At 43.2% G+C, this 27,170-nt stretch overlaps 1 protein-coding gene across 1 annotated transcript in view; it reads right to left on the reverse strand.

Moving 5' to 3' along the window:
• NOD2 (nucleotide binding oligomerization domain containing 2) overlaps positions 1–27,170 on the reverse strand; it is a gene marked incomplete at its 3' end in the record, with an annotated part of 121,443 nt that overhangs the window by 32,736 nt on the left and 61,537 nt on the right. Inside the window, exons 5-8 of the mRNA XM_082269707.1 lie at positions 23,975–24,058; positions 23,355–23,438; positions 23,188–23,271; positions 20,693–20,776 (exon numbers count right to left, since the gene is read on the reverse strand). Coding sequence (XP_082125833.1) covers positions 20,693–20,776; positions 23,188–23,271; positions 23,355–23,438; positions 23,975–24,058 — 336 coding nt within the window. The remainder of the gene's footprint in view (positions 1–20,692; positions 20,777–23,187; positions 23,272–23,354; positions 23,439–23,974; positions 24,059–27,170) is intronic.

The following is a 27,170-nucleotide window of genomic DNA, read 5'->3' on the forward strand; positions in this document are numbered from 1 at the left end:
AGCTCAGCCTCATCAGTGCAGCTTGATCAGTGCCACCTATCAGTGTCCATCATTGCCACCTACTAGTGCTGCATATCAATCCAGCTTATTCATTGCTCCTGATCAGTGCTTACCATTGCCGCCACATTCTCTGCCCTGCTGACCCCGTCCTATGTCCCACTGACCCCCATCCTCTGCCCTCATGTCCCAGGGTCTGATAAGGAAGCCGCAGCCATTCATTGTGAACAGCTGTGGCTTCCTCATCAGACCCTGAGACAAGAACAGTATACTGTGGCTGGGGTGGGATACATTTAGATGGGGGTGCCCGATTTAAATCTTGCCTAGGGTAGCACAAAAATAAAATACACCACTGGACACTGATGCAGTAGTGACTAGTGGCAGTCATTAACCCCTTTGTGCTGCATTAGTTGTACCAGTGTCAGTGTTTATTAACCATTTCATGCTGCACAATACAGGGGTTAATTAACCGGTTGCCGACCGCCGCACGACTATATACTGCGGCGGTCAGCCCCGGCCAGGCAGAGTGACGTATCGGTACGTCACTCGCCTGTCACTGACTTGCGAGCCTATCGCGGGCGGGCGCGCGCCCGCCGAGGCGCGCGCCCGCCGCGGCTCGTTCACAGGCAAGTCAGTGCGTGTGACCGGCGGACTCGATGTCCGCCGGCCACACTACGATCGCTCCTGTGAAGGGAGAAAGACAGAGCAGCTTGTGTAAACAAGCTGCCTGTCAGTTCTCCCTGTGTAAAAGTGAAGATCTGACCGTTCTACTATGTAGAACGGTTGATCTTTGCTTTTACACCAATAGCCATGTCCCTACACAGTAGAAAGCACGCCCCTAGGACACACTTAACCCCTCCCTGTCCAATAAAGTTAACCCCTTCCCTGCCAGTGTCATTTTTGCAGTAACAGTGCATATGTATAGCACTGATTACTGCAGTAATGTCACTGGTAACCCCAAAAGTGTCAAAAATGTCAGTCAAGGGTCCGATCTGTCCGCCGCAATGTCGCAGTACCGAAAAAAAAATCGCAGATCGCCGCCATTATGCGTTAAAAAAAAAAAACACCAAAAATGACAAAAATCTTTCTCTTTGTTAGTAAACGCGATAACTTTTGCGCAAACCAATCAAAATACGCTTTTTGCGATTTTTTTTACCAAACATAGGTAGCATAAAACAAATTGGCCGAAAAATGTTAAAAAATTTTGATTTTTACTTTTTTTTTTGGGGAATTTCATATAAAAAAATGTGAAAAATATTGTTATTTTTGCAAAATTTACGCTCTTTTTTTGTTTATAGCGCGTGATCAAAAAATCGCACAGGTGATCAAATACCACCAAAAGAAAGCTCTGTTTGTGGGAAAAAAAGGACGTCAAATTCGTTTAGGTACAGCGTCGCACGACCGCGCAATTGTCCGTTAAAGTCACGCAGTAAAAAATCGCAAAAAAAACCCTGGTCCTTTAGCAGCCAAATCCTCCGGGGCTTAAGTGGTTAACACTGACACTGGTGCCACTGTCACTAATGCAGCACAAAGGGGTTAATTAACTGTCACTGGTCACTAATGCATTAGTGGCCATTGGCAGTACATTAACCCCCTCCATGCTGCATTTTACAAACAGCATTGTAAATTAACTCCTCGCCTCAATGAGTTAATCACTTGAGCCATTTCACACATCTACAACACTGACATAACATTGCCTTATGTAAGGTGTATTATCAGCCTGAGCAGCCTCTGAAAACTCACTATTCCACAGGGCTTCACTGGGCTGGCTCCTCGCAGTTCCTTGCAGAAGCACTCTCCTCCGTCCTTTCTTCCCGCCTCCTGGCCTCTGGATGACATCACACTCTGCTGGGACTAGAAAGCATCTGTCGGGTGGAGATCACTCCGCCTGACAGGGAAGTGACTGGACTCACCAGTCAAAAAGGCCACTCGCTCTGCACCGATTCCACCCCTGCAGACAGGCATGACACCCACCAGCCACCGCTACATTATAGTATACTTGCAGAGTTGCAGCAGAGCAGTGATGCTCCGCAAGTATAACACAATGTAGCGGCGGCCGGCGGGTGTCATGCCTGTCTGCAGGGGTGGAATCGGTGCGGAGCGAGTGGCCTTTTTAGAAAGCATCAGAGCGGCCTGGAGGGCAATCGCCTCCCTGCCTCCCGGCCCAGTCCGCCTCTGCTGCTAAAGGACCAGGGGTTTTTTTGCGATTTTTTACTGCGTGACTTTAACGGACAATTGCGCGGTCGTGCGACGCTGTACCTAAACGAATTTGACGTCCTTTTTTTCCCACAAACAGAGCTTTCTTTTGGTGGTATTTGATCACCTGTGCGATTTTTTGATCACGCGCTATAAACAAAAAAAGAGCGTAAATTTTGCAAAAATAACAATATTTTTCACATTTTTTTATATGAAATTCCCCAAAAAAAAAAGTAAAAATCAAAATTTTTTAACATTTTTCGGCCAATTTGTTTTATGCTACCTATGTTTGGTAAAAAAAATCGCAAAAAGCGTATTTTGATTGGTTTGCGCAAAAGTTATCGCGTTTACTAACAAAGAGAAAGATTTTTGTCATTTTTGGTGTTTTTTTTTTTAACGCATAATGGCGGCGATCTGCGATTTTTTTTTCGGTACTGCGACATTGCGGCGGACAGATCGGACCCTTGACTGACATTTTTGACACTTTTGGGGTTACCAGTGACATTACTGCAGTAATCAGTGCTATACATATGCACTGTTACTGCAAAAATGACACTGGCAGGGAAGGGGTTAACTTTATTGGACAGGGAGGGGTTAAGTGTGTCCTAGGGGCGTGCTTTCTACTGTGTAGGGACATGGCTATTGGTGTAAAAGCAAAGATCAACCGTTCTACATAGTAGAACGGTCAGATCTTCACTTTTACACAGGGAGAACTGACAGGCAGCTTGTTTACACAAGCTGCTCTGTCTTTCTCCCTTCACAGGAGCGATCGTAGTGTGGCCGGCGGACATCGAGTCCGCCGGTCACACGCACTGACTTGCCTGTGAACGAGCCGCGGCGGGCGCGCGCCTCGGCGGGCGCGCGCCCGCCCGCGATAGGCTCGCAAGTCAGTGACAGGCGAGTGACGTACCGATACGTCACTCTGCCTGGCCGGGGCTGACCGCCGCAGTATATAGTCGTGCGGCGGTCGGCAACCGGTTAATTAACCCCTGTATTGTGCAGCATGAAATGGTTAATAAACACTGACACTGGTACAACTAATGCAGCACAAAGGGGTTAATGACTGCCACTAGTCACTACTGCATCAGTGTCCAGTGGTGTATTTTATTTTTGTGCTACCCTAGGCAAGATTTAAATCGGGCACCCCCATCTAAATGTATCCCACCCCAGCCACAGTATACTGTTCTTGTCTCAGGGTCTGATGAGGAAGCCACAGCTGTTCACAATGAATGGCTGCGGCTTCCTTATCAGACCCTGGGACATGAGGGCAGAGGATGGGGGTCAGTGGGACATAGGACGGGGTCAGCAGGGCAGAGAATGTGGCGGCAATGGTAAGCACTGATCAGGAGCAATGAATAAGCTGGATTGATATGCAGCACTAGTAGGTGGCAATGATGGACACTGATAGGTGGCACTGATCAAGCTGCACTGATGAGGCTGAGCTTATATGCACTGGTGAGGCTGCATTGATGGGCAATGATCAGGCTGCACTGATGAGGCTGCACTGATGGACACTGGTGGTGCTGCGTTGATGGGGACTGATGAGGCTGCATGGATGGAAACTGATGAGGCTGCACTGACTGGTGGACACTGATGAGGCTGCATGGATGGAAACTGATGAGGCTGCACTGGTGGACACTGATGAGGCTGAAAAAGTGAAAAAATGTGGCTCTCAACAGCTTGATAAAACACAAAATAAATTATTCCAATGTGCAAACGTTCGTGCAAAAAAACAGTTTCTAGTGTCCAAAAAAAAAAAAGGGTTAAGCAAACAGCCAATGATGGAAACACAGACTTGATAGGAGTGAATCTCAAAAAAGCCTCCACCTCCACACGATCACCCAGTGAAATGTATAGGTACCGCTTACCAGAACCACTGGACCCCTTAGTTATAGGGGGTCAAACACGCTTATTGATCCACATCAGATCCGACCTTGCACATCCCCCTCTCACACAGGCGACAGTGTGTAGCCAAATCGATGGAGCATTAAAGAACCAAGTCATAGATGGAGAGAAATGACAAACAGGCTCTCATGGTGCAGTATTACTCATCAAAGGATCATTTTCAGTTTGCTGTGGATAGGAGACCCAGCTCCACGCCTGCGTTCCTTAGACCCGGAAGTTTACGGTCTCACGTTCCCAATCTAAGGGTCTAAGGAACGCAGGCGTGGAGCGGCGGCTCCTATCTCGCCTGTGTGAGAGGGGGATGTGCAAGGTCGGATCTGATATGGATCAATAAGCATGTTTGACCCCCTATAACTAAGGGGTCCAGTGGTTCTGGTAAGCGGTACCTATACATTTCACTGGGTGATCGTGTGGAGGTGGAGGCTTTTTTGAGATTCACTCCTATCAAGTCTGTGTTTCCATCATTGACTGTTTGCTTAACCCTTTTTTTTTTTTTGGACACTAGAAACAGTTTTTTTGCACGAACATTTGCACATTGGAATAATTTACTTTGTGTTTTATCAAACTGTTGAGCGCCACATTTTTTCACTTTTTCATTTGTCACGTTATTCACGTTGATTTTGCAGCTCGCAGAGTGGAAGCAATTTCACCCTAAACACATTTATAGATATGAGTAGTGTTTATTTATTTATACATCACATTCATTTTGCGCAGTTTTTGTTGGGTTCACCAATAATCTTCTTTCACTGATGAGGCTGAGCTGATGGACACTGATCAGGTTGCATTGATGGGCACTGGTGAGGCTGCATTGATGGGTACTGATCAGGCTGCATTGATGGGAACTGATAAGGCTGCACTGGTGAGGCTGCATTTATGGGCACTAGAGAGGCTGCATTGATGGACACTGGTGAGGCTGAATTGATGGGCACTGGTCAGGTTGCATTGATGGGCACTGATCAGGCTGCATTGATGGGCACTGGTCAGGTTGCATTGATGGGCACTGGTCAGGTTGCATTGATGGGCAATGATCAGGATGCCTTGATGGGCACAGGTGAGGCTGCATTAATGGGCACTGATGAGGCTGGACTGATGGGCACTGGTGAGGCTGCATTAATGGGCACTGATGAGGCTGGACTGATGGGCACTGGTGAGGCTGCATTAATGGGCACTGATGAGGCTGGACTGATGGGCACTGGTGAGGCTGCATTGATGCATTATTTTTGTTAAACCTCCTTTGTTGCTATTAACATTAAATTATGTTACCACATTGTATCATATTTGTCTTGCTTTATAACATCAATATCCGTTATAAACCAGGTGGGCATAGATGGTGAGCTCGGTGGTTCAATGGGCCACTTGACTGGACTTGCCCCCCAGGCCCAAGGCTGCCAGTCCTCCCCTGTTTGGATTACAAGCATGTTTCCGGAACGAATTATGCTCGCAATCCAAGGTTTTACTGTACTTATTATTAGAATAATAAAAATAGGCTTCAAGTTAGATCAACAAAACAGAACATCATTATCATGAAACAATTGGATGCAACGAAGACATAAAAGATGGATCACAGCACAGTATGGAGCTTCCATCTTCCCATCGATGCAAGACAAATGTAAAAACTTTCATACATTATGTATATGCATTTTAACATTTCTAAACCTATTTAAGCTGAACTCCATGAAAAAGATGAAATACAATACATATAAGGGAGCTGTTTTATCTGCCAAAGGAAGTGTATTTCTTCCCATGCATTCCTGAAATTTACATAGCTTTGTCATAAAACTCAGCCAAGTGGATAATATCACTTACAGTTAAGGAATACATTAGTGCCCTCTCTCCACCCCCAGCCTGCTGATTGAATGGTGAAAGAGCAGCAGCAGAATGATATAGTTCATGTTGCTCTCTTAAGTCACAAACTTTTGGACCTTGACATTGTGGTTCTTGACAGAGTTTTGTTTTTTTAAGTAGAGAGAACCAGCCCTGGAAAAGGCCTGGACATTTTGGGTTACTTGGTGAATAGAGGGCATATACAATAAAGGTACGGGCCGAAGGACAAAAGGGGCCCCCGCCACACCAAACCCTGGATTGCAGCAGAAGTCTTTGCCCCACATAGTATCAGCCACAAACTGTTTTCTCTTAACCACTTCAGCTCCGGAAGGTTCACCCCCCTTCATGACCAAGCCATTTTTTTGCAATACGGCACTGCGTTACTTTTACTGACAATTGTGTGGTCGTGCGACGCTGTACACAAATAAAATTGATGTCCTTTTTTTCCCACAAATAGAGCTTTTATTGGTGGTATTTGACCACCTCTGCATTTTTTTTTTGCGCTATAAACATAAAAAAGACTAACAATTAAAAAAAAAAAAAAAAAAAACAATATTTTTTACTTTCTGCTATGAAAACACATCCAATAAAAAAGTGTAAAAAATCTAATTTCTTTATCAGTTTAGGCCAATATGTATTCTGCTACATGTTTTTGGTAAAAACAAAAATCCCAATATGGATATCGATTGGTTTGTGCAAAAGGTATAGTGTCTACAAACTATGAGATATTTTTATAGAATTTAAATTTTTTTTTACTAGTAATGGCAGAGATCAGCGACTTATAGCAGGACTGCAATATTGCGGCGGACACATCGGACACCCCGTGACGCTTTTGAGGGAAGCGGCAGGGAAGGGGTTACCATCAGTGGCACTCAAAAGGTTAAATGTGTTCCTAGGGAGTGCTTTGCAACTGTGGGGGGGCTTTAACTGTGGGAAGACAGAGATCAGTGTCCCTGCTTAGCAGAAACATAGGATCTCTGTCTTCCCTACTAACAAAACGGCAATCTGCTTTCTTTACATAAGCAGACCGCCGTTCTGCCTCTGTTGGGAATGATCGGCAAACCCGCTGATTGGGTCCTGCTGCGCCGTGAGGCAGTTAGCAAGAGGTTATTGGGTAGAATTCCAATCATCTCATGCAAGGTTACTGCTAAAATTCTGAAACTCAAGTTAGAACCAGTATAACAAGAAAAAACTCTGTCTAAAGGAGACGTGCATAGCACAGGGGTGTTATTGCAGACAGCAAACGGTGTGTTCCTGCAGGCTTCAGTGAAATAAATCTTGCCCTGCAGGATAAAGCCCTGCAGGGTCCACATTCTATCTTTGTGTGAAATCAGAGATTTCCGATCAGTATATCGGAATATTTAAAAAGCACCTCTTTCATGCAGGAACTAAAATCACAGACCTAGTCATGGGCATACTGTACATGCAGATCTCCAACTAACAATCGTGGGTTTACCATTTAGCAAAATAATTAGGTGTTTAGGACATTAAAAAAAAAGGAGACAGTGACTGCAGAGTTATATTACCTTGCCATCATGATCATTTACAGTTTAATAGTGGAGGGCTAGCTATGTTCAGAGGTGGCTAAACGCAGCCTCTAGACGTACCAGCAACATTCTATAATATGTAGCCCTGCCCCCTTGGGGGTGGCTTGTAGCATGGGTGTCCTCTTCACTTCTTACACCCTGAGCCTGCTCCAACCAATCTGACACTATTAGTTCGGTCATTGCGAATAACTGAGACCACAAGTGTTGCAGTGAATAAACAGTTTACTGCTTTTGACTTTTTATGTAAAAACAAGAATATGCAAACAGAATCCGAAATAACACAGGTAGGTTGCTAAAAGAATAGATCCTGAATTCCCAACCAAGGATTTAGGCCTTTTAGTTCAGCACTCAGGATCCAGTACGCAGGCCACACATACATATACATAAACAAATGTGTATGTATGCTAGAGGATTGCGCTCAGCAACAATAAACAATACTTAAAATAAGCTGAAGTACTTAGAGAGTGACCACAGATAAGAATGACTACACTTGATAACTTGAATGCAAAGTAAACAATATATCAATATTGGAACAACTATCAGAGTGCACTCTGTGTACTAACGGGGGCCCCCTTTATGATGAACTGCACAAGTCTCCTGAAAAGTGAGGCCTCACTTGTCTTTACCGGCAAGGAATTCCCAACAATCCGAGGAAAGTATTTGTAATCCAATAAGGGTAGAGATCAGTGGCGGCTAGTGCTCAAATTTTTGTGGGGGTGCAAAAGAAAAATGTAATAGGTATTGCTTTGCGTCAAAAAACGCGGTAAAAAATTGCGTGACTTTGATGTCATGGTACAGGTGAGGGTATAGGCATGGCACAGGTGATGGTACAGGCATGGCACAGGTCATGGTACAGGAGATGGAATAGGCATGGCACAGGTCATGGTAAGGGCATGGCACAGGTCATGGCACAGGTGATGGTATAGGCATGGCACAGATGATGGTACAGGCATGTCACAGGTCATGGTACAGGAGATGGTATATGCCCCCTTTCAATGCAGTGACCAGCGTACATGCCCCCTTCAATGCAGAGATCAGCGTGCGTGCCCCCTTCAATGCAATGAACACTGTGCTGTGCCCCCTTCAATGTAGAGATCAGCGTGCGTGCCCCCTTCAATGCAGAGATCAGCGTGCATGCCCCCTTCAATGCAATGAACACTGTGCTGTGCCCCCTTCAATGCAATGAAGACTGTGCTATGCCCCCTTCAATGCAATGAACACTGTGCTGTGCCCCCTTCAATGCAGAGTTCAGCGTGCGTGCCCCCTTCAATGCAATGAACACTGTGCTGTGCCCCCTTCAATGCAATGAACACTGTGCTGTTCCCCGCCTCCCTTTATATAACCACTCCCAGCAGGCTCTGCACGTCCTGTTGCTCCCTGGGAGAAGGGTCTCTCTGTCTCAGCAGTCTATGATCCTGGCTCCTCCCGGACTACATCTCCCATAATGCCAAAGTCACTATTTTGCCGAACTTTAATAACAATAACAATACCAGCCGTGCGACCCGGCTACAAATACATAGCAGCCACATACAAGCTGGTGTGCTTCAGCCAATTTCTGTTCAGTCAGAACTCACCGAAAAGCCAACCCTGGATGTACAGTATCTGCACCAAGGATCAGTGGAAGGATCTATTTCTATCTAACTACTCAGATGTGCAGTTGCATGTGAACAGCAGCAGCGCCGGCCATGAATTTGTATAAAGTACAGACCTGACAACTGCAGCCCTTAGCACACTGGTGTACAGGCAACATTTACAACTGTCAGAAAGATAATAGGTGACCCTGCAAGCTACTATGTGAAATATTGTGTGTTAAGCTGCCTGCACTAGTCACTCACCTTGTGGTAAGTGTGTATGAAATAATTAATTCTAAAAATGTGGCGCTAAAAATAAATGTAGCACCCTTGTCTTTATGCAAGGTTGCTGTTATATTTAGTTTGCTGAGCCTTACTTAGCTTGGCTGTAATTATTCTGTGATTTAATTGGACTTCCCTTCTTAATCTGTTTGACTGCGTTTCTCCCTTCCGTCAGTAGGTGGCACTGTAGCCTCTGGTACTATGAGTGAGAATTACAGTTAAACAAACTGTTAATGTCCATGTGTCCCTCAACCAATCACAGTGTCACTACGGCATTGTGGGGGATCTTATAAAAAGGATGGGAGGTCCAATGATCGGTCTCTTCCCGCCCGGACCCCCCTTGGGGAAGGGTGTGTGCTGCTGTTGCTGCTGACTAGGCCTGAAGCCTGAGGCCTGGTCAGATACCTGGGATTCTGCTGAGGAGAGCCAGCGACCCACAAGGGAAAGATCATCCACAGACATCCAGTAACCTGTGTGAGTAACCTGCTTGTATCTTATGGAGGACAGCTGTCCAGACAGTACAGACCACCAAAAAGGGATTGTGTCTAGTGGAGAGAAGATGTCTCCCAGATCAATCTGAAGCTCATGGATACCTAATAATTCTCAAGGTCTGCTATCCTGTACCGCTGTCTGAATAACCTGTCTTTTGCAATAGGAGTCTGCCTAATAGACTGTTCTTAAAGGGTGTCCTGGACCCTACCCCTCTCTCCCCCAGTTTATTCTTGTCCTGTTGAGAAGAAATAAACTATTCCTTTACTTCAGCATAAAAGTGACTGGCGCCCAGCATTTATTTTACCTGCATCACTACCCACCATGCCTGACAATCCACACCCACAGGAGGTATGTAGCCCTCTCTGCCTCTGAAGGTCATCACTAGGCCCTAGGGGGTTCTGGGGGTCCGCTACATAAAATTAAAATATCCGTGAATGCATATGAAGTGTGATGTTGAACATTAATATAAACAGCTTCTAAAAGTGCAAAATTATTAGTGGAAAGTGTGAAATTAAATTATATTAAAAATGGGTGAAATTAAATAAAATATAATAAAATTAAAATTATCTATGAAAACATATGAAATGTGATGATATAAGACAATTGATTAATTATTTAAACAAATAAGTGTTGAAAAAATATATAATACCATCTATGAATAAAATCCATAGAATAAATGACAAGTGATATAAATGAAACCACAAATGTATTCCGTGAATGATTGATAGAAAAAAGTCCCCAATCACCAGTGCAAAAAAGTAAAATGACAATCCGTGGGTATTTGTTAACAAAACGGCTTGTCAGATGTTATCACCTTCACTCATGTAACCCCCCCACAAGGTGGGTTCTCACCTCATAAATTGTGACCTCGCTGTTAAGCTTGGTCAATGACAGCATGAAATATTTCCAGCAGGGAAAGGGTGTGTGAACTCCTCCGTTGCTCTGGCTCCCAATCTGGCTTTAATGAGTTCACCAGCTCACATGCATGGGGGAAAAAAAATATACCCATGGTGCAAGTAACGTTGATAAAAGCATATGTTTATTAAAAATAAGTTTGAACACTCACATTTGTCAGGTGCTAAAGTGCACCAGACTATCCAAGCCAGAATAAAGTGGGTACACAGGTAATCCAACAGATAAGCTCAGTTGGTAACAACAAGTATCCAACTGAGCTTATCTGTCGGAATACATGTGTACACATGAAGGCATGGAGTTCACCAGAGCTTCACAGGTTGCCAAGGGAGTCCTCTTTCACTCCTGCATGACGACATCACGGGGCTAATGAATGTTAGAGACCTTGTGCTCCTCCACCTTCTGTTTGTTCCGTTATTGCCCCACAGATGCTCAATAGGGTTTAGGTCTGGAGACATGCTTGGCCAGTCCATCACCTTTACCCTCAGCTTCTTTAGCAAGGCAGTGGTTGTCTTGGAGGTGTGTTTGTGCTTGTTATCATGTTGTAATACTGCCCTGCGGCCCAGTCTCTGAAGGGAGGAGATGATGCTTTGCTTCAGTATGTCACAGTACATGTTGGCATTCATAGTTCCCTCAATGAACTGTAGCTCCCCAGTGCCGCCAGCTTTTAAACAGCCTGAGACCATGACACTCCCACCACCATACTTAACTGTAGGCAAGGCATACTTGTCTTTTTACTCCTCACCTGGTTGCCGTCACACACGCTTGACACCATCTGAACCAAATAAGTTTATCTTGGTCTCATCAGACCACAGGGTGACGTTCCAGTAATCCGTGTCTTTAGTCTCCTTGTCTTCAGCAAACTGTTTGCGGGCTTTCTTGTGAATTATCTTTAGGCTTCCTTCTGGGACGACAGCCATGCACACCAATTTGATGCAGTGTGCGGCGTATGGTCTGAACACTGACAGGCTGACCCCCCACCCTTTCAACCACTGCAGCAATGCTGGCAGAGCTCATACATCTATTTTCCAAAGACAACCTCTGGATATGACGCTAAGCACGTGCACTCAACTTCTTAGGTCGTCCATGGCGAGGCCTGTTCTTAGTGGAACCTGTCCTGTTAAACCGCTGTTCGGTCTTGGCCTCCATGCTGCAGCTCAACTTCAGGGTCATGGCAATCTTCTTATAGCATAGGCCATCTTTATTTAAAGCAACAATTCTTTTTATTAGATCCTCAGAGAGTTATTTGCCATTAAGGGGCCATGTTGAACTTTCAGTGACCAGTATGAGAGAGTGAGAGCGATAACACCAAATTTAAAACACCCGCTCCCCATTCACACCTGAGAATGGGGAGGAAGGGGGGGGCAAAAGAGTGAAAATACAAGAGTCCAATTGCCCCCCGAAACAATGCCAGAACAGGTCAGAAGCACAGAGGTTAAGAAATGATAAGCTCAGAGTCCTGTCTACAAATGCTCGCAGTTTAGGTAAAAAAATCAATGAACTTGGGTCAATAATGGCATCTGAGAATGTAGATTTAGTGGCTGTTACGGAGACATGGTTTAATGAAAGAAATGACTGGGACATAACCATACCAGGGTACTCTTTATACAGAAGAGACAGAGAAGGCAAGAAAGGCGGAGGAGTGGCCCTGTATGTGAAAGATAGCATTAAATCTAACCTAATACAAGTTGGTGAGGCCAACATAGAGTCAGTTTGGGTTACGTTGCAGTTTGCTAATCATGCAGTAACTCGTGTAGGTGTGATATATAGACCATCTGGTCAAGTTAAAGAACTAGATGATCTACTAGTTGAAGAAATAGCTAAAATGACAATGAAAGGAGAAGTTATCATTATGGGAGATTTCAATCTTCCAGATATAAACTGGAAAACCAAAATAGCAAGTTCTACCAGGAGTACAGATATTCTTCTAACTTCTAAAGCGCAGGCAGAAGAAAAACTAGCTCAGTCTATGAAAAAGGGGGATAAGACATTCTTCAGATATATAAATGAAAAAAGGAAATTAAAACAAGGAATAACTAAATTAAAAACAAAGGACGGAAGGTATGTAGAAGAGAATAAAGGGCTAGCCGACTGCCTTAATGAATACTTCTGTTCAGTTTTTACAGAAGAAAAAGAAGGAGAAGGACCTCCACTTGAAAGGATGACTAATGAATCGTTTGATGCATGTGTCTTTACAGAGGAAGACGTTCTAAGATTGCTGTCTATAGTGAAGACAAATAAGTCACAGGATCCTGATGAGATACACCCAAAATTATTAAAAGAGCTTAGTGGTGAGCTGGCAGAACCATTTATTTAACCAATCATTAGTAACAGGAGTTGTCCCGGAAGATTGGAAATTGGCAAATGTCGTGCCCATTCACAAGAAAGGTAGTAGGGAGGAATCGAGCAACTATAGACCAGTGAGTCTGACATCAATAGTAGGCAAATTAATGGAAACCCTATTAAAGGATAGGATTGTGGAACATCTTAAATCCCATGGATTGCAAGATGAAAAACAACATGGGTTTACTTCAGGGAGATCATGTCAAACAAATCTTATAGATTTTTGTGACTGGGTGACTAAAATAATAGACGGTGGAGGTGCAGTAGACATTGCATATCTAGATTTTAGTAAGGCTTTTGACACTGTCCCACATAGAAGACTTATCAATAAACTGCAGTCATTGAGCATGGACTCCCATATTGTTGAGTGGATTAGGCAGTGGCTGAGTGACAGACAACAGAGGGTTGTAGTCAATGGAGAACATTCAGAACAAGGTCATGTTACCAGTGAGGTACCTCAGGGATCTGTACTGGGACCAATTTTGTTTAATATCTTCATAAGTGATATTGCAAAAGGCCTCGATGGTAAGGTTTGTCTTTTTACTGATGACACAAAGATATGTAACAGGGTTGATGTTCATGGAGGGAAACGCCAAATGGAAAAGGATTTAGGAAAACTAGAAGAATGGTCAGAACTCTGGCAACTGAAATTTAATGTGGATAAGTGCAAGATAATGCACCTGGGGCGTAAAAACCCAAGGGCAGAATATAGAATATTTGACACAGTCCTGACATCAGTATCTGAGGAAAGGGATTTAGGAGTAATTATTTCAGAAGACTTAAAGGTGGGAAGACAATGTAATAGATCAGCACGAAATGCCAGAATGCTTGGATGTATAGGGAGAGGTATAAGCAGTAGAAAGAGAGAAGTGCTTATGCCGCTGTACAGAACACTGGTGAGACCTCACTTGGAGTATTGTGCGCAGTACTGGAGGCCATATCTCCAGAAGGATATAGATACTCTCGAGAGAGTTCAGAGAAGAGCTACTAAACTAGTACATGGATTGCAGGAAAAAACTTACCAGGAAAGGTTAAAGGACCTTAACATGTATAGCTTGGAAGAAAGAAGAGACAGAGGGGATATGATAGAAACTTTTAAATACATAAAGGGAATCAACTCGGTAAAGGAGGAGAGCATATTTAAAAGAAGAAAAACTACCACAAGAGGACACAGTTTTAAATTAGAGGGGCAAAGGTTTAAAAGTAATATGAGGAAGTATTAATTTACTGAGAGAGTAGTGGATGCATGGAATAACCTTCCTGCAGAAGTGGTAGCTGCAAATACAGTGAAGGAGTTTAAGCATGCATGGGATAGGCATAAGGCTATCCTTCATATAAGATAGGGCCAGGGACTATTCATAGGATTCAGATATATTGGGCAGACTAGATGGGCCAAATGGTTCTTATCTGCCGACACACATTCTATGAGACCTTGTAACACTGAGTCACATGACACTGGGGAGGGAAAATGGCTAATTGGGCCCAATTTGGACATTTTCACTTAGGGGTGTACTCACTTTTGTTGCCAGACATTAATGGCTTTGTGTTGAGTTTTTTTGATGGGACAGCAAATTTACACTGTTATACGAGCTGTACACTCACTACTTTACATTGTAGCAAAGTGGCATTTCTTCAATGTTGTCATATGAAATGATATGATAAAATATTTTCAAAAATGTGAGGGGTGTACTCACTTTTGTGAGATACTGTATATATATTGATATCTCTTTGATCTTTAAGTAGAAACGTCATCACGTTTTTACAAGGATTGCTTAGTGCATGGATTGTTAATTTGTTCACATTTATATTTACACATGTTTAATACTGTCATTGCACTATACACATTTGAATTGTTTATTGATGAACAATTATATTTGTATGATTTTTATGGCACATCCCATTGGCGAATATATTTTGTGTAGAAGATTGAAAAACTGAGTGCTGCAGCTTCTATCTTTTTATATTACATTAAAAAGTGTTCCAAATGTAGCCAGGTGCTTCGCTAAGAATGGAGAGTGAGAGAAACACTGTCTGCAGCTTCTCTCTGTAGCTGCTGCCCTGCAGTGCTGTACTGGCTACCAGTCATATCAGTGAGAGGAAGGAGCTGCTGAGCAGGAAGCATTCAAGCAACACTGCACTGTGGGTACTGTATTTCAGAGGAGAAAGACTGTATTGTGTAATCAAGAGTTTTGAACTATGTTTCACAATAAGAAATTGCCAGGAGGAGGGAAAAGAGCTGCATTTTCTGGGGCTGTACAGGACATACCTTTCTCTTGCCTTGAGGGGGACCGGGCAATGCACATTCCTGTCCAGTGGGCACCATCACTGCTGCATGTCAGTGGCCTGAGTGGGATTTGGAGTGCTGAGATTGGGAGTGCGGACAGCCAGACACCTGGGTGCAGAGCAAAGAGTGGACTAACTGCTGTGTGTCACTGGATGGTGAGCTGCAATATCACTGAGACTGGTGAGCTGCTACTGCAGGGATTTACTGTATTATCTGATGCTAGACAGACTGAGACTTTTATGAACTAGAAGACCTATTGCTGCCTGCAGGTTTGACTGAGACTGTTCTTATGTGCATCAATGGTATAACTGGGCCCCAACGCTAGCTGGCTGAAGAGTTAAGACTAAAGACTGCCCCTTTGCAGCTGCTACACAGGGACCTTTACTCACTGCTTATTCTAAGTGGTACCTCTCAAGGGACATTGCACTATACCCTTGACATTCTCTAAAATGTACTTGCACTCTAAATTAGTTATAAGATTATCATTCACATTGCAGTTAATGCTTATATGCATTGTGTATTGCTGACTTTGCTGATTTATAAGTCAGTTCCAGTCTAGTGGTACAGAACTCTCTTCTAAGTAACTTTGGCATAGTAGTTATACTGTATGCTCATTTATGCTCAAACCACCATTTATTCTATCCCATACCTATACAATGAGTTTCTTTACCACTAAACTTGAGTCCATTCCCTGATACTAATTCACAGATGAGTTAAAGGTATCCACACTTGTGTTCCTATAAGTGCTTGCAGTAATTTTCGCTCAGAGGGTGCTGACGTTGTCAAAGGGGCTTAGATTATTGGAGTCGAGGCGCAGAACAGAGAACCCTAATTACCAAGTGGCTCCTTTGGGCATAGCGCTAGAAACATTTGCATTTTTTTCTATAGCCCTAGTTATACAAGTAAAAGTTTGTTTATACTGCTTTCTGTAGAACTTAATGGGTGGATTTACTAAAGACAAATAGGCTTTTGCCTTGCAACATGAATTAGCCCCAGAGCTTAGTGAATAAAGTGAAGCTTTGCTGACTTAGGCAAAATAAATCCTGCCTACCTCTTTCCCAACCCTTCTCCCACCTATTCTCCCTTTAAAAAAATGTTTAAAGCCCCATTTATTATTCATCTACGGCTGCCACCATGTATTCCTCATTGCCGCCTCTTCTAGAAATGGAGACCAGTCATCCACCCCTACGGACTGGTCCATTTGTCATGATGTCATCTTGATACTACAGTCATAAAGGCCCGAGAGGACTCTGCTGCTAGACAATCAATAGAAAGTGTTCATGTCCCCCAGGCTGTGAAATAGACACTCTGCATGAGGAATGAAGACTTAGGACCCAGCAAACCACATGACCATGGATTTATGTGGGCTTTAACGTTTTCTTTAAACTAAGGATTACTTAAGGGGGATGGCGATGGATGTTCAGAGATCAGTTAATATCCATCCTAGCCAACTAACAATTTGAGAGATCTATCCATTGTGGTCACTGAACCATCAAACCAGCATATTAGAAAATCTCTGTGTATACTAATAATTACTTATGGCACCAAGATTACAGAAAAGAATGAATCTGTTGCATCACTTGAAAAAAATAATCTGGTGTGCTGGCTTAATAAATTATTGTACCTCTGTATAAACTGTTTTTTTTTAATATACCGTATATACTCGAGTATAAGCCGACCCGAGTATAAGCCGAGGCCCCTACTTTTACCACAAAAAGATGGGAAAAATCATTGACTCGAGTATAAGCCTAGGGTGAGAATGTAGGGCGGCGGGCATGGTACAGGAGAATGCAGGGTGACTGGCATGGTGCAGGAGAATGCAGGGTACTGGCATGGTGCAGGAGAATGCAGGGTACTGGCATGGTGCAGGAGAATGCAGGGTACTGGCATGGTACAGGAGAATGCAGGGTACTGGCATGGTGCAGGAGAATGCAGGGTACTGGCATGGTACTGGAGAATGCAGGGTACTGGCATGGTGCAGGAGAATGCAGGGTACTGGCATGGTGCAGGAGAATGCAGGGAACTGGCATGGTACAAGAGGATCCGGGGTTGTGGGCATACTACAGGAGATGCAGTGCTGTGGGCATGGTACAGGTGGACCATGCCCGCAGCACTGCATCCCTTGTAGTGTGCCCACAGCCCTGCATAATGGCAGGTAGTGAAGCTGTTTCACTTACCTATTCCAGAGGCGCCTTCATTTTAAAAATGGCGCTGCCCGGCGCCCACACGTCATTGTGCACGCGCCGCCGCCGCTCGTATAATTTCGGGTATTCCCGGCTTCTCCCGAGCGGCGGCGGCGCGTGCGCGGTGACATGTATGCGACGGGCGGCGCCATTTTTAAAGCTTAAGCCCGTCGGAGCGGCCAGGGACTTTTTTCCTTGACTCGAGTATAAGCCGAGGGGGACGTTTTCAGCACAAAAAAATGTGCTGAAAAACTCGGCTTATACTCGAGTATATGCGGTATGCTAATACATTAAAAACTATTATTTTGTAATTGTCTGCTATTAAATGTGAAATATTTTATTAGTAATGGTAATTTATTTAGGCTGTGGGATATATTCTATGATTGTGTGCATTATAGGTGAATCATCATGTCATCCACCCAGTAGGCTTTAATGCAGGGAAAGTTACTAGTGTGTAAGTACTTTGAATCTCAATTATTGTTTGTCATATCATCCAGTGCGAACACATTTGTTTATGTTAATAACACTGTAGGGGAAACAAGTGTGTGATGGTTTACTAATGAGTCAAACAAACTCATTCGTTTACCACTTCTGGACCGGAAGGTTTTACCCTCTTAATGACCAGGCCATTTTTTGCGATACGGCACTTTGTTATTTTAACTTAAAATTGCGTGGTTGTGCGATGCTGTACCCTAATAACATTGATGTCCTTTTTTCCCCTCACAAATAGAGCTTTCTTTTGGTGGTATTTGATTACCTCTGGGATTTTTATTTTTTGCATTATAAACAAAAAAAGAGCAACAATTCTGAAAAAAAACAATATTTTTTACTTTTTGCTTTATAACATTCCCAATAAAAAAAAAAGTTAAAAATCAAATTTTTTCATCTTTTTAGGCCAATATGTATTCTGCTACATATTTTTGGTAAAGAAAATCCCAATAAGTGTATATTTATTGGTTTGTGCAAAAGTTATCGCATCTACAAACTAGGGGAAAGATTTATGTCATTATTATTTATTTATTTTTTATTGGTAATGGTGGCGATCAGCGATATTTAGCAGGACTGCGACATTGCAGCGAACAGATCGGACACTTAACTGACGTTTTTGACACTTTTGGGGGGACCAGTGACATACTACATACAATACTACAATATTCAGTGCTGAAAATATGCACTGCTACTGTACTAATGACACTGGCAGGGAAGGTGCCAAAACCAGGGGCGATCAAAGGGTTAAATGTGTCCCTAGGGGGTGCTTTATAATTGCGTAGGGGATGGGCTTGCTGCATGAACTCTTATTTAGGAACATAGGATCCCTGTGTTGATTACTGACAGAACAGCGGTCTGCCATGTTTACAACGGCAGACCGGCGTTCTGTTTCCACAGGGAGAGATTGCGGGTGCCCGGTGGACATCATGGCCACTGGACCTGCTGATTGGCTCCCCCTATAGTCAATCGGCATGTGCGTGCCCCCACTAGCATTCCTGCGAAGTGACGTACGGGTACGTCGTTTCGTGGGACAGAGCCAACCTGCCGCAGTAAAACTACGCATTAAGGTAAAAAAAAACTTTAATGCCTTTAAAATACAACTAAAGACTCCTGTATGACAGTATAGCTACAGTCAGTACCAAATCCAGTTATTTTGTGATACCTAAGCTACACAAAGTAAAATGGGAAATACCATTACCATTCCTGACAAAGTCCTCTTTCTATTGTATCACACATGCTTAAGTCCCTGACACTGCAGCTCAGAGTGGGAGGGTTTCAGCAAGAGAGGACATACTGTCAATCCAGAAATAAGTGGGCACAACTAAGTGTGACCAGGTGCTGGTTGACAAGCTACAGACCTGTGAATAAGCAGCGACAATGCTGATAGTCCATTTTTTTTCAAAGCAGGCCCAGCCTACATGAGAGTGGCAACTCTGCTCTGAATTCAGGAACAGTGCAGCATTGTGGCCACTGAATCACGGGAAGCTGCATTAGGTGGTCTTTGAAAATCTGTTTATTAAGTTTTAAACTTACAAAAAAAAACAACAACAACAAACATGGTGCATTGGTTCACAACGTCCATCCCCCCCCCCAAATACTAAAAAAATAAAGCAAATAACCCACGCAGGGGTCCATATGAAACACAAGTAAGAAAGGAAAGTAAAACACAGACATGGCAATCACTTTCAAATCGAATATCCGACAACCCGATCAGGGCCACCAGGGAAGCACCCACGTTCCAGGATCCCGGGGAAGGCCCGAAAGAAGCTGTGCTTTACCCCCTCAGTGCTCAGGGGCAAGATTTGGGAATCACATCAGTCACCTGCGGCTGTAGAGGGATCGGAGAGCCACCTGGCCCAAACTCTATCATATTTCTTAGGGCAGCCCCTGTGTGCATATGTATCTTTATAGAGAGGGAGAACTGAGTTCACCAATTTCTTCCAGTGGAGCGCCGAGGGTGGGCGCCCCCAGTGGAGCGCAATAGTTTTCCTGGCATAAAAAAGCAACAGACCCAACAGCGTCCGGTCCTCCACCCTCGGCACCAAATCATCAAGTAGTCCCAGTATACAAATCCTCGGGGTAGGGTCTAGCTTAATCAATGAAACTTTTTCAATTAACTGGAGCACCGAAGACCAGAAGGCAGAGAGGTGAGGACAGGACCAAAAAATGTGAATGAAGTCACCTGGTTCCTGGGCATTAGGTGGTCTTTAATGGCAGGATCAACAGCTATTTGTGGGATTTTGCAGGGGAATTAAAAGAAAACTGTAAGTGCAGATGCATTTATAATCAAGTGCTGCAGCACATATTGTTTTAATTCAAGGCCATAGTTCTACTTTATATCCTACTTATTTTTAGGTATGTATGCTACAAGTTTTGTGTAGTACCCACTCTCGGCAGTGCTGGATATAAACGTCCATTAGAAAAACATTAGCATCATGCATGGCATTCAGCATTACCAGATAATTTGGACTCTCTGGACAGCAATGACAGCACAATACATCAAACCCTGGTGGGGAAATCTGCTGCAAGATCAGCAGGTATTTACAAGCTATTTCCCATACCAGTAAAAAGGCTTGAAATTTTATATTTAAATGTGACAGAGAAATGTAACAAAAGCTTTTTTAAGCACTACCTACACTTTTAGGTGGCATCAACAAAAATACATACCAGAGTTCTTCTAGTACTGTGTTTTTCTTCAGCATGGTGGCCACTGCCTGCCCTCCAATACTTCCTATGTTGTTGCCAACCAAGCTACAATTGAAGAAAGCACAGATGGTTATATATACTGTGATATTTGTGGGGAGTAGCTGGGACAATGTCCTGTCAAAAAACCTAGTCTTTATTGTAACTTTAGTGGGCTTGTCTTCAGCAAAGAGACCTAAAAAAGCATGAAATAAACATGAACATGGAAATTCAATAAATTCCTAAACACATAAGATACTGGGTTATTTCAGCAGCATAATGCCCATAGAGCACAAAAAAATCTTGCTCATTCTATTTTCTTTTCACCTTCCTCGTTCATTAACTCTGTATTGCCAATTAAGGGCCCACTTGCAAAAAATAAGGGGATACATCCCTGCCATCCAGGATATATCCTTTCTGACAGACACAGTACATAAAAAAAATTGAAGGTGGCAGTAAAAAAAGGAAAGGCGGTTGGTCATTCAACAGACCAAACCCAAACATTTGGATCTTGATTTTGGTTTTGGTTGGCCATATGTAGTGATGAGCTAAGGTTTGGGCCAAACCAAGTTCAGCCAGAGCCCATGGAAGATTGTAGCAGGCTGCTGGCCCAATCAGCTACAGCCGGGGAAATTCCCACCCTGCAGCCACAAGTTACAAAATTGCTATATTTGGACTATGTTTAAAGGGGGGGGGGGGAGTCAGATATCACCCCCCCCCCCCAAAAAAAAAAAAAAAAAAAGAGGAGAAAAGAAAAAACAAGCTCGGACTTTAAAGCCAAAATGGAAAATACTATAAGAAAAGAGAGCTTTATGTGTTTCTCCAGTCGTTCAATCAAAAGGAAAGAATCAAAACAAAAAAAAAAAAAACATACGTACATATCCAGAAAGGTTTAATGCATTAAAAGAAAAATGTATATAAACCATATATACTTTTATTAGTGGATTATTTTCTAGGAAACATCTTTAGACACTCCCAAAAAGTATTTAAGAACATTTTAAACAAAAACAGCATGATTTATTTATTTGCCATATTTGTGAATTTTATTTATAGGTTTTTCTCACAATAGTAATTTCTATTTTATTACTGTTAAAAAAAAAGAAAAGTTGTAAACTCCTGAAATGTATTTTTACCTACAGGTAAACTCATAATAAAGCTTACCTGTAGGTAAAAATGAAGATCTCCTAAATGTACTATTTAGGAGATATTCTAGTGAGCAGCAGCTGGTGACGTCACCGATTCATGCGCTCTGAAGGAACAGTATACCTGTGTTGTTCCTTCAGAGTTCTGAGCTGTGGCTGTGACTCCTGCCCACATGTTTGGGAGTCGGGAGGAGTCGGGTGACGTCACTTCCTGTCTAGGGCCGTGACTGGAAGTTCGGTTTTTACACACTGCTTACTGCGGGGACCGAGTGGTCCATATCCTATTCATCTGCCTGAACTTAATTGTAAGTCTTTTATTGTTCTTCATTAAAACTACATCGTGTATATACTACCCTATGGAGCCTTTATTTATTTCCTATGAGTGAACCACCAAGGAATTAGTTACCTCCAAAACGTTTGGCTGTCTACTTACAACTTTATACCTGCTGAGCCATCACTACCATTGGAGCCTCGCAGAAGAATATTACTTCTACGATAAACGCCCTATTGATTTATTATTGAGGTGAGCAGCCATTGCACTCAATGTTGGATTCTGTGTTGGGTCTTATCACATCGGTGACACTTGTTGATTGAGTGTTTACATCATATTTTTGGGTCACTATTTTTTTGTGTTTTTACCAATAATAATAGTTTTCTGCACATTCACATGGACTTTTTTAGATATACTATTATTTCATGAATATTTAAATAAGTGTGTTTTCAACTTTTTTCACATGATATTTTATGGATTTATATACACCAATTACTATTTTATGTATATTTGATAATGTGGTTTAAAATTATTCTGACAGAGTTTATGTTTGTTTTTTTTATATCTATTATTGGAATTAGCGTTGGTTTACACTTGGTTGTTATGTTTGGGAGTGACGTCATCAGCCTTTCAAGTGGCTGCAACCCGTGAATGCGGAAGGAAGGCCAGGTAAAGATGGAAGCCTCTGCAGCGGTGACAGTATGCCATTGGAGGGCTTCGTTTCAAGGTAAGTCTTTCATGTGTGAGGCATACTAGCACATTATACCTTTACCTTACAGGGGGAAATCTTTTTTTTATTATTTAAAAGTTTACTACAGCTTTTGGAAAAGCCAATGGTGATACACCCTACAGTAAGATTAGCTTAAAATAATTTTTAGGATGAGATTTCTATTCTTTAACTCCATGTAAAAAAAAAATAGAATTAATGAAATTAAAATATGAAATATTTGCTTCCTAAAAGACTTCTATCCTCTCCCTCCATATGGGAAAAATAGAATTGATGGAATTAAAATGTGAAATGTATGCTTTTAAATACACATACTATAACATAAGTTTTCTTTTCTTACCTAAGCCATATCAAGGTCTTGCTATTTTGTAATGCATCTGCAATAGCCTTTGCTCCAGCATCACCCACTCGATTTCCCCAGAGTCTGAAGTAAGACAATTCAGTATTACAAGGTATACAGTCATTCTTATAGCAAATTCAGACCTGGAAATATTTTCTCTAACTTACCCCAGGTATTTTAGTGACTGATTTTCCCTTAGTCCTTCTGCTAATATTTGTCCACCAACCTCAGTTATACAGTTGTTCCCCAATCTATGGGTAAAATAAATAAATAAATAAATAAATAAATAAATAAATAAAAAAGATTTAAGCTTCCAATTAACTTTAACAATTGGGTACAAGTCAACTAAAATGCATTTCTGACCAGTACTTTTTATTAAATGTCTGTTTGACTGTTATCACACAATATATAAAGGAAATACATATTTTTGTGGACCAGGAAATAATCTCAATCAAAAGCACGTATTTTTAATAGAAATAATAGAAAAATGTATAGAAAAAATAAGAAAAATATTTTGTTTCCTGGTGTTAAGTATTCAATTTACTATGCATTACCTAATATTCATTCAGTTGTATTTTGTTGTTGATAAAATAGGAAAGGCTTAGAACATTTGGCAGCTTTTAATTTCTGACTGTATGCCAGCTGGGGAGATTTCCCCTATCTTTCTGTTGTGTCCTCAAAACAGGAAGTGGCAAAAAAATCTTTTCAATGGCAATAAAAGCACTTTATTTAGTTTAGTACCATATATGCCCAGCCTTTCTTTCATAGATATGCATATTACCCTTACCTCAGGGACAGAAAATTCTGCTTCTTTTTCAAGAGATGTGCAATAGAAGTCATAGAATTGTCTGTCAGTCCATTGTTGAACAATCTAGAATGATTAAACACAGCATTTGATAGCGATAAACAACTGTCTTGTACATAAAAGTTAAATAATATTTAAAAATATTTTTTATTGCAGTCCACTCCTTGTTACTGAAGCCAAAATAGGAGACATCTTGAATCCCCCATGATAATGAAGTTAAATAATTTCTAAAAGCAAAAAACATTTTTTATGAAAATAAGAAACATGTTATACTTACCTGTTCTGATCAATAGTATTGCACAAAGGGGCCCGAACCCCCTCTTCTGCCCCCCCCCCCCCTAACCAGTTATCTTGGCTCCTCCTTTTCTGTGTCTGCCACCATAGCATCCTGCTTGCTATGGGGCAGACGTAGGAGCTCAATTCCGAGCTGGGCTGTGTACCTTTTTTTTGGTGTACAATAAACGTTATATATTTTATATTTCTTTGTTGTGCCTCTAAAGTCCGGCCATGTCAAATAAGTATTGAGTTTCTCAAGTAAAATTGGGATGTGGTGCCTATAGGCCACAATTGTTACCTTGTGTGCATCCACAGACACACACGGCGTATTTCAGCCCCACCCCTCACTCTCCACTCACAGGATTTGGTTGACGGCAGCAGAAGCCAATGGCTCCCGCTGGCGCTGCTATAAGCAAAGCTTTTGAGAAAGGTAGAGGGGAGAGAAGAACTGCACACTGCACACACCGCTGGATTGATGTATGAGTCAGGTAAGTGTTTGGTGGAGCACAGCAAGTAGCAAAATGTTTTTTACCTTTATGCAGGGAATGCATTAAGGTAAAAATCAATTCAGCTTTAGAACCACTTTAAAGCGTAACTCCACTTTTGTTAAGAAAAAAAACATTCCCCTCTGGGTGATCTTTGTACATTACAAGGATATTAACAAACTTTGTTGAAGATTCCTAACTTTTGTTATTCTGAAGAAATCCATGTTTGTTCCTCTGTTTGCCAGTGCTGATTTTGTCTAATGGGAGTGGTTTCATAATTATAAACCAGCTGTGGCAGCTGCAGGGCACTAATGAGAAAAGCTGCTGGGCCTGCATCCCTTTAGACATGTTCCTATTGGAAGTATATCACCAAAAAATACATTTCTCTTACGTCCTCCGACAGTCACCGCCCACTTCATATTCGTCACAATGGGGTATTAGACTTTGCTCCGAAGGAGTAGCTAGGCAACAGAATATGTCAATATAAAAGTTTTAACACATCCCACCCCCAGGGGGTGGTCCCCTCAGTCAATACCCTCCCACTTCCTGTATCCATACTCCAGTTTCAATGTCTAGCTTGTCAGGAGTAGCTGGATGTCTCTATGCTGGGGCATTTGTCTCAGCCTTTTCTCTGTTCTTTTTTGATTTTGTTTGAGTTTTTTCTCTCTGTTTGCTTAGCTGTTCATTTTGTCAGCGTTAGTTAGTTCTTCTGATGAAGAGGATTCGTGCGGGCTGGGACTCGGGCTGATCCCCCTGGTCGCAGGTTGTGGGTCAGTGGTTTTCCCGGCCTGCCATCGAGCGTTCAGCCAGGTATCGCTCCTGGCACAGTGAACGACCCATCCCTGTTCGGTGCAGGGATGCTTGGTGAGGTGGCTACCTCACTGGACGCTGTGTGGTTTTCTTAACCCTGGTTTCGTGCATCCTGGATGCGACTCTCCCTGCCTCATGTGCTGCGGTTTGTTCGCCTGTGCGGGTCCCCCGCGTCATTAGAAGGTAAGTGTACTTATGTGGGGACCTGTCTGTCGGGGGGGTGTCAGTCTGGGACTGTGTAACCTGCCTCTATTCACACTATTTGGCTCCCTGTCATTCTGCCTGCACGCTGTGGGCTGCAGGAGGGGGGGCTGTGTGGCACTGTGTGTCTGCCTGTTACTGTGTGAAGCGCTGTGTGCTGTGGGGCATGCCTTTGGTCATGTTGGGGGCACTGTACAGCGGTCGCTGCGGCGACCTGCCATGTTGATTTTTACATGGGTGATGTGTTACATCGCAGAGCGGGGGAGCGGCGTTTTCGGCGCCAAGCGCCGCCATTTTGCCTGCATCGCCCCGGCCGCATGTTTTCAATGCGGGCTGCCATTTTCTTGTAGCCTCTCATAGGCTTTACAAGAGCGCCCTGATTGCATCACTTCCTCTTTCCTGATGTGCACCGATCGCAGCAGCAGCTACTACAGGGGTCCCCTCAGGTTTTTGACTTTTCTATCTGCCTGTATCCATTGCCTGTTTTCTGTGCTCTCCCTGTGGGGGTCTCATTAGGCTTGTGTGTGTGGCGGTGGGCTGCGCTCGCCGCGCTTGTTAAGGGGGCAGTTAACCCTTTCTTGTCAGCATAAGTTTTGTGGGGCAATGGATTCTCAGGAGGGCAAATTTCCTGCCACATTGGTGGGTAGCCAGGGGACTGCTGTTTCTCCCCCAGGGGGGGATTTGGCTGTGATTGTGGCTAATCTTGCTGCCCAGGTGCAAATGCTGGTGGCTGCTCAATCCACAAGAAGGTCCAGAGTTTCAATTTCCTTTGGTTCAGAGGGTGATTGTGCGGGGGCTGATATGGCCTGGGTCTCCTTGTCGGGGTCCCGTTCCTCCCTGGATCTTGTGGGGTCCGAGGTGGAGGCTGAGGTTGAAGGGGTGGATAATTCTCCCCCTGGCTCGTCTGAAGAGCTTGCACTCATGGATGACTTGGTTGCTTCCATCAAACAAACGCTGCGCTTGCAAGATGAACCGTGTCCGCCGGCTGCTTTGGCAGCTTATGGGACAAAGAGAAGGCGCAAAACATCACAGGTTTTTCCCTGCACTGAGGATTTTCAGAGCGCAGTTAAGGAACAATGGCGTAATATTCGCAAACCTTTTGCGGTACCCAGTAGGTTTAAACTGCGTTATCCCTTTACGCCCGCTACTGACGAGCGTTGGTGTGTACCACCTCCTGTGGATCACGCGATCGCGGTTCTGAATAAGTCCGCTGCGATTCCTGCTGAGGATACCCCGGTATTCCGGGATGCCACAGACAAGAGGCTGGAGTCTCTTGCCCGTCATACCTATTCTATTATGGGTTCTATGTTGAAAGCTCTGTTTGCTTCCCTTATGGCGACCCAGGCGGTCGCGAGTTGGACGCAGGTGCTTAGACGCGTTTTGGTGGCTGACTCAGCCCCGCAGGC

This window comes from Pelophylax lessonae, assembly GCF_965119305.1.
Source record: "Pelophylax lessonae genome assembly, chromosome: 10".
Classification (NCBI taxonomy): Eukaryota; Metazoa; Chordata; class Amphibia; order Anura; family Ranidae; genus Pelophylax; species Pelophylax lessonae.